Source organism: Saccostrea cucullata, unplaced genomic scaffold (assembly GCF_032062105.1).
Source record: "Saccostrea cucullata isolate Sc308-1 unplaced genomic scaffold, CSIRO_AGI_Scuc_v1 ctg15063, whole genome shotgun sequence".
In the NCBI taxonomy this organism is placed as follows: domain Eukaryota; kingdom Metazoa; phylum Mollusca; class Bivalvia; order Ostreida; family Ostreidae; genus Saccostrea; species Saccostrea cuccullata.
The window spans coordinates 2,803-11,234 of record NW_026918790.1 but is presented as its reverse complement, the minus strand read 5'-3'; the positions used below and the strand labels follow the sequence as shown (position 1 = coordinate 11,234).

The window sequence follows — 8,432 nt, the reverse complement described above, 5'->3', positions numbered from 1 at the left end:
GACTTCAGATAAATTAAAATTGATAGAAATAATCACATTTATTTTTATGCTCCATTAAAATTTGAGGTGATTATTGTTTGTTTTTGTTTTATTGGGGGTGGGGGGTGGGGTGAAATAATAGTAACTTTTAATACCTTATCATACCAATTGGTATGTATGAATGGATGAGTGGTTTAAAAAACTAAATTTCTAACTTTAATTGCCAATTAGATTTAAAAAGTTTTAAAATGTAATTGCCAATATTACAGTACGGTGTATTTAAAAAATGAATATAGCATTCCCCTTCCCTTTAGCCTCCACATGCATGTACATTATATGTGGACGCATGATTTATTTTATTTTGTTTAATAACAACGTAAATCAAAGTTTGATCCGCTCCTTGAAACTCTCAAAGAGACCACGTGACGTGGCTACACACATGCAATACAGAAAATGGCGGCCTGAGTTCAACTTTTCCAAAGATTTTTGTTTTTAAACATACTATACTGTAAAGCGTTTCATAAAACTGAAAATGGGATTTTCAAGATCTGATGCTTATGATATTTTAGAGTTACCAATCGGTATGTAAGAATGAATGAGTGGTAAACAACTGAATTTCTTCTTTTATTGCCAATTTAACGGGAACGTTTTCGTGCCAGACGTTCCATACCAAGACCATTTCAACCAAGAATATGACTTCGTGCATATTGATTTATCATATGCATACTCTGGATAGTTTCTGTTTGGTTGAAAAATTTTCTCCCCTTTGTGAACAATGTTCAGGAACGGGTCCTGTTTCAAAATTCTCGGGCAATATTGCATAACATATCAATCGCACCGACTCCTCTATTTACTAACACAAGTACAAAACCATGTTTTATAATTTGCATGTTAGAGAAATGCGTTGTACAGCCTAGCTGCAGAAATGTAGCTCTCTTCTAGAGAAAATTCAGACAGATAAAGCAGGGAGCTACAGATTTAACTTACGCAGGTCCAGTCCAAAGACTATTTCTACCTACATAGCTATTAATAGCTACATAGGTATTTAAACCTACCCAAAGTTGCTATTTTTACCTATTTTCTGATTTACTTGCAGTTTGTGGCCAAACGGCTGAACGGCGCAAAATGGTGAGTACCATATTTCTTGATACAGTCACACTGATGATGGATATGACAAAAATCTGACCAAAAAATGATTACTTCATAAATTAACGATTTCGCTTAGAAATTAATGTAAAATTTAAAATTTAGGAAGTAATCATTTTTGGCCAAGTTTTTGTCGTATTCATCATAATAGTAGGACAGTATCAAAATATATGGTATTCACCATGTTGCGCCGTTTGGTCTTTTGGACACAAAATGCAGATAATACAAAAAGTAGGTAAACATAGCTACTTTGGGTAGGTTTAAATACCTACGTAGCTATTAATAGCTACGTAGATAGAAATAGTCTTTGGATTGGACCTGTTAAGCGTTGTAAAAACCTTTGATTTACGCTGCTCATTTCAGGTATTCTTTTATTTTATGTTTTCCCAGCTTATTAAATGATTTTCAATAATTAACCGTACATTTAACTCCTATTCCTTAATGTTTGTTTACCTTCCAACTGTTCAAGAATGGCGTTTCTGGATGTGGCTGAGAAATCAGAATCTTTTAAATCGACATTTTAAAACCATATATGACTGTTTCGGACAGTTGAATAAAGTATTGGTAATTGGAGTAAAATATATTGATTATCTGAAACCATTCCAAGAGCAAAGAAAAGCAAAAACTAATAAAAGAAAGAATAACTGAAGTGAGCAACAAAAAATGGGCGGCATAAATCAAGGGTTTTTACAACGCATGGATCTGTAGCTCTTTCATTTATCAGTCCGAATTTTCTCAAGCAGAGAGCTACAGTTCTGTAGCTACATACAGCCTAGCTAACACACAATTTTGAACTTGTGTGGCTGAAAGTGCTAGTGTTATTATGAATTTTAGTTGTTTAGAGGTCACGAGTATTTTCAGAAATATACTCATTCTTTGCATGATTGATTGATACCTAGGGCCATCCTTAAAAAATTGTTTGTTTGGAATTGCCGCCTGAAGGGTTTCAGACACAGGAGGGAGGGAGGGAAATTATTTTATTTTTTTAAACTGAAGAAAAATTTAAAATTTTTGATAAAAATCTTAGTAAAAAGTAAATACATTTTCTGACTTTTAAATAAAGTATCTTCCATCAACAAAAAATCCTAATTTTACATAGATCTGACACTATCTTTCGGTGTTTTGTATGGTGCATATGATACATGAATAATGGGCAAAAAAATTGATTAAATAAAAAAAATTCTTCGTACTGTTGGTCAATAAAATTTTTTCAGGAGGGGGCATTTCAATGAGGCGGGAGGCAATTCCAAACAAACTATAATTTTATTTTGGCCTAGAGTGTGAACTGGTGGCAAAAATTTTCTATTTCATTTCCTTCCTTTGTTGATTTTACAGTATAGAGGATGGTCAAATTAATAATTATGAGCTTCTGTTCACATATTTAAAATCAAATTCTGATTTATTTTTTAATTATCAGGGGCAGATCAAGATTCAGTCAGAACAAGCTATAAAAGGCTGGCTCTAAAGTGGCACCCAGAAAAACACAGTAACTCACAGGAATCTATAAAAGTAAGATTTCAATTTATCTTTCAATAAACAGTCTCTAACCTTGGACCCTTGAGATACTATTCTTTATTTAGAATAATCCATTCCAACTTTGACTCATTATGTAATTTTAATATGATGTAAACTTTATACACAAGTAAATAGCTCAAAAAACTTGAAACAACATCAGGAAATATACATGGCTTAAAGCCCTTATCTCTCTACTAGCTAAATTTACCCTATTTCCATCATTTCCTGCACAAAAATAAAATTCAGGAAGTCCATATATGTGTTTTGAATACGATCATTGTAGAAATTCCAGGAAGTATCTAAAGCCTACAGAAAATTAATGGAAGACGAGGGGGAAGAGAATCTCCGCAATATGACACTGGTAATTAACAATTAATTAAGACTGTAACCTTTAGTTGTCCGGTAATGAACAATTATTTTAGACGTTAAACCTGTATTATCTGATATTACAAAAAATGGTTTGTGATCATATCTAGAACTGATTGATTTTAATAGGCTACATTTTTGAAGTAAAGGAGGAAAGTAAATTTCTGATACATGCTCTGAGATAGAGAATGCTTTCCAATCAAGTTCTTCTTGTTCTCACTTTGAAATTAAGTATGTTCATTTTTAAAGAGAATTTAACTGATGTGAATTTAAGATACTGATGTTGATTGAACCCTTCTATTTTTAGGACCAGATGATGCAGTTATTCAAAGATGTTTTCTTCTCACAGTCACTAAGTAAGTACCATCATTATGTCATCTGCTTAAAGTATTTTAAACCAACTATTATTTTCAACATCTTCTTTCCATGATTCTACAGTTTAGAATCTGTGTGACTACTATTTATTTGTTACCAAAGCAATTAACTGCAGGTAAATAAAAATTTTAAGTTTGGTTAGTCACAAATAATTCTTGCTTGCAAATAATTGTTGGTTTTCCAGTAGGTAATATATTAAAAGTAATGCCATTAAAGTGTCCATTTCTGAAAGTGTTGATCAAGTTTGTTCAAGTCATAGACCCTCAGGGTAGGGTGGGGCTACTTTTTTGTAGAACTTACTGGTGAAGGTTGTTGCCCATTGATCTCTTATGTATAGCCACATATATTAGTGATTTAGGTTTTTGTACAGTACATATGGTACATTTCATTACTCTGTGCTTTGTCTTTCAGATTCTTATAATGGCTCAGGAGATGACTCATCTGATGAAGATTTTGATGATGAAGATGATATTGATTCAGATGAAGATCAATTAACAAATTTTTATTCAGATAGAATAAGATTCAAAGATACAAGAAAATCTAAAACAGGTGAATTTATTTTTTTTTATATAACACTAAATCCCTTAGTTGAATGGAAAATATATTTTAACCAAAGCAGTATATTAGAATCTAGAATTTATATGCAAAGTAACATTGATGAATTCTTTTGTTTTAGGTGGTGAATCTCATTTTAAAAGATTAACAGTAGATGTAAGTAATATTGAGAAGTCTTGATAGTTGTAGAATTCAGATTTTGTAAAGGGTTTTTCATTGAGTACTCGTTGGTTATCTGAACTTGTCTGATTAGAAGGTGAAGAGACTAATCATTGATGAAAATATGGGTTGACAGTTTAAATCATTAATGAAAATATGAGCTGAAAGGTATAATCATTGATGAAAATATGGACTGACTGTCAGTTCAAGTTGTTGGCCCTGACGAAGGTTTACTAAATTACTAGCCTTGAGAAAATAATAGCATTTTCTTCTAAAGAACTTTTTTTTTATTTGAAATGAAAAACCATCATGTACATTGTAAGAACAATTTTTGCTGGAATTTGTTGCTCTCTTGACTTTTTCTTAACAAAGGTAAACAATTCTTTCAGGAAATAAATAGAAATGCAGAAGAATTAATATCTGAGGAAGAGAAAGAAAAAAGAAGATTAGAGAAAAGAAAAGCAAAGAAAAAGGTGGACTCAACTTGAATATTTCAAAATCTGTAAAGATGCTATTTTAAAGTTGTGATTGGGTAACCTTATACAAGATATTAAGAATTTTAATTGTTTGGTTGACAACTTGGATTTTATGAATGAAATGGAGACAAAACTATAGATTTAAAAGCTGTAAAAGATAGTACTCATACATTTGTTTTTATATTGTTTTCTGTACTTTTTAACTCTGTATTTTCAAATTCCAGAGGAGGAGAGAGAAAAAGAAATTAGAAAAACAGAAAGAACAGACAAAGGTAGGTACTAATGCAACTGTTTTGTGTCAGTGGTAAAATTCAGTCAGCAAGCATTGTATCAAACAGTCACAAATAATGTTGTTCCCTAAAGAAAACACAGTTATTTGTTTAAATACGGGAGTCTCGAGATTGTAAATCTCCTACGACAGAGGCGCGAAAAGTATCCATTTCAGCATGGAGGTGGGACAGGTTGTTTCTGTACACAAACGTGCATGAATAAATGAACGATATGTATGACTTTTAAAATATACTAAATGTTATAGAAAGATAATAATGTTAAGCAGTGATGCATTTGATGATTTTATCAAGCTCAACTATGCATATTTTCAAATATACTTTCAATTATAGGGTACTTGAAAACAAAAGAAACGTCGTAGTCTTTATCAGTCAGGGGCATAACTCAAACAAGTTATTAAAAAATAACTTAAATAAGTTATTTTACACACACAGATTTTTTAAAAAACATAACTTAAATAAGTTATTTTCATATCCTACTTGGACATTTTTGTGTTTCCTGCCAATATGCATTGCATTTTGGAGATTCCATTATGTAATACTAGATAGAGTGCACCGACTCCAATAGGGCTGTCACGGGTACCCGAAATGACTCGGAACCGCGGAACAATCTATTCGGGACGGGTACGGTTCCGTTTTTCCAGAATTCGGTTCGGGTCCGACATGTATAATAGAGAAGATTTTACCATAAAAATGGCGTCAAAAACGAGAGGATTCAGATTGGCGTCGGCCATTTGCCAATAAAGTTTCAAAATGGCAGGAAAAAAATAATTTTACCTGCCATGTTGGCCTAAAAGTTTGACATTGAACAGACAGAATGGCCGATTATTTTCTGTATGTAAAGGCAAGTCGTATAACCCCCCCCCCCCCCTTCAGATCCGATTGTTTTTCTCTACTTTCTGCAACTGCCGATTCAATCAGCCAATGACATTTTGATATAAGTAGATCTTGACAAAATACTCTATAATTTTATTTCCAAACCAAACTGCAAGGAGCATAAAAGTAGTGATGAATGTTTAAAACATCGCAGGAATCCATGCCATGTTGTTTTTCTTTACCGCCATGATTGAATATGGGGTCGGACTAATAGCAGGAAACGAACGATGTTGCAAAGTTTTACTAAGGGAAAAAATTAGTCTAGGTAATCTTTAAACGTTATTATACATTGAATATCATTAGAGATACAAGTTTTAATGATTACTATTTTTAAAAATTATTTTCCCATTGAAGAAATAAATACATGTATGTACAAGTAATAAAAGGTGGGACTAATATAAGTTAAATACCCATTGAATGGAATTAACAAAAACAATTCCCATTCTGTTTCAATATATTAATTTTGTTTAAAAGAAAACAAAATAAAATTTCCACCTCATTAAAAGGAAAATTAATATTCATATTTGAATATTTTATGTAATGAAATAACTATTTTGTAAAAGTCTGACAGAAATCTGAGTTAGTTTAACTTTTCTATTGGCCTATAATTTTAGAAAGTTTAGGACAGAATGGCCTATAACTTTTCTGGTAAATATGCCAGATGTCCTATAGTTACTTAAAAATTATTTCAATCTGAAACCCTTAAAGGTGATTTAAATAATTTGGTACAATTGTTGTCTAGTCAGGAGGCTACTTTAAACTAGTTATAATGTTGCAATTTCTAAGATTAAATGTGGAATTAATACAAATCATGAGCATTACCTACCCGACCCGAGAAACCCGAAACCGAACCTTAAAAAATCAGAACCGACCCGACCCGAAAAAATTTGGAACCGTGACAGCCCTAGACTCCAATGGAGAATTGATGAGGAGGTGGAGATAAACAGCATTTTACTCCTTATTTTGTGGTTTTATCCACATGGTGTATATGTCCAATTTTTATCATTAAATAAAAAAAAAATCCCAACTTTTCCCAAGACTTTGAACACTTTTCCTGCATTGAGCAAGGTTTGAATTTAGTCAAACATTTGTTTTTGTCTTGGTGCACGAGCAAAATCCTTTGGTGCACGGGGTGTGAAGTTAGGGAGGAATGACACAAAATAATTTAAACAAGTTATTAATTTATTGAAGCTATTTTGGAAAAATAACGTGTTTGAGTTACTAAGGCTGGGAAAAAGTAGGTCGTAGCAAAGAGAAGTAACTCATTGAGACAAAAAAAGAACTCATTTGAGTTATTTTTGAAAATAACTTGTTTAAGTTATGCCCCTGACTGTTTATAAAAAGCAACTGATTTTTTTGATTGTACAAACATTTTCTTAAAGACCCAATTTTTTTACCGTACGGTTACCTGAGGAGGGGGAGTGGTCGAAGTAACAGTGGTGTTATTTACCTGGAGACCCCCAATACCCAATATGTCAAAAATCTGTGTATACGTAGCATTACACAGGAAGTCTGTGTTTGGTAATCAGGGTCAACATTACGTGTTTTGTGTCTGGTTTTGAGTGAAACTACGTAAAAAAATTATTTTTTAATGTGAATTTATATGTAACCAAAACGCATTCATTGTAATCATAGTAATGTTATGAAGGAAGAAAAAATAATAAGATACATGTAGATCGTTTTAGAAAATGATTTCCTTAACATAAAAGAAAAATCACGAGTAAAAACTACAAATCAATAATATTTATTTTTTTTAATCTTCAATAAAAGAAATCACTTGATTAAAAAAGTCTGATATTGAAATAAAAAAATTATTAATCCACCTTTCCGTCGTGCATGTGAACATGCATTTACCGCGATCGGAATGTTTTGTTTTTTTCTGGCCAACAATGTTGTCCAAAATATTCCATATTTTTTATTCTTCGTGTATTAACAAAATTTTATTGTTAGAAAGATTTCTTTTCAGAATCGATCACTATTAATTATCTTTACTTTTTCATTACGTACATATACAGACGCTAGAGGAAATTCGAGCATTAATTCTGACATCAATCTCTGTACAACATCATGCGGATTATAGATATAGTACAAAATAAAACAATCTTTTAAAAACTATGCTATGCCGTTTATAAGTGCTGAATATTTTTCTTATATCCCATTTGTTCAACAAAAAAAAAATAATTCAAATCGTCGGACTTCCAATTGCGGCAAATAGAGCTGGTTTCTGTGGACGCGGTCTTTTTTCTACAGATAACGTGGACGATATTACACTTACAAATAACAAAAAGCAGTGAAGATAGAAAAGAAATATGTTATTGTGTCAATGTTTTAATAATCTACTTTCAATTGTTTTTTTAAAATAAAATTCAAACATATTGGAGTTTTCTAACCCGTGTGTATACTATGCGGGTACATGAAAGCATTTAACGCGTGGCCAGTTAATTGTTTTCAAAACATGCAAACTCAGATTATCAGGAAGCACGGGTAGCTGACATGTCAATCAAATCAGAAGCTATTGTTTTTTCAATGATTGACAGGCGGTAAATTATTGATCTTGAATCAGGTAGATTTAGGGGGCGTTAACATAAAATTGGGTGTTTAAAAAGTTAAATGGTTTTTTGAGGTTCTAATTAGGAAAAGAATCAATGTGTCATTTAGATTGCCGACGTGTAATGATCAGATGCATTTGTACTGTATT

The 8,432-nt window shown here is 31.9% G+C and overlaps 1 protein-coding gene across 1 annotated transcript; it reads left to right on the top strand.

Annotated features, from left to right (window-relative positions):
• The first annotated feature begins 407 nt into the window (after positions 1-407).
• LOC134271333 (chaperone protein DnaJ-like) lies at positions 408-4,925 on the top strand. The gene is made up of 8 exons (XM_062753557.1): positions 408-560; positions 2,543-2,634; positions 2,924-3,001; positions 3,314-3,362; positions 3,793-3,930; positions 4,058-4,092; positions 4,485-4,568; positions 4,796-4,925. Exons 1-8 carry the CDS (start codon positions 512-514, stop codon positions 4,877-4,879), a joined length of 609 nt encoding a protein of 202 aa, XP_062609541.1. The 5' UTR covers positions 408-511; the 3' UTR covers positions 4,880-4,925.
• The last annotated feature ends 3,507 nt before the right edge of the window (positions 4,926-8,432 follow it).

Coding starts and splice junctions, on each gene's coding strand:
- LOC134271333 (XM_062753557.1), top strand. CDS start 512: ATGGGATTTTCAAGATCTGATGCTTATGATATTTTAGAGTTACCAATC. Junction 561..2,542: donor TATTTTAGAGTTACCAATCG/GTATGTAAGAAT, acceptor TTTAATTATCAG/GGGCAGATCAAGATTCAGTC. Junction 2,635..2,923: donor ACTCACAGGAATCTATAAAA/GTAAGATTTCAA, acceptor CGATCATTGTAG/AAATTCCAGGAAGTATCTAA.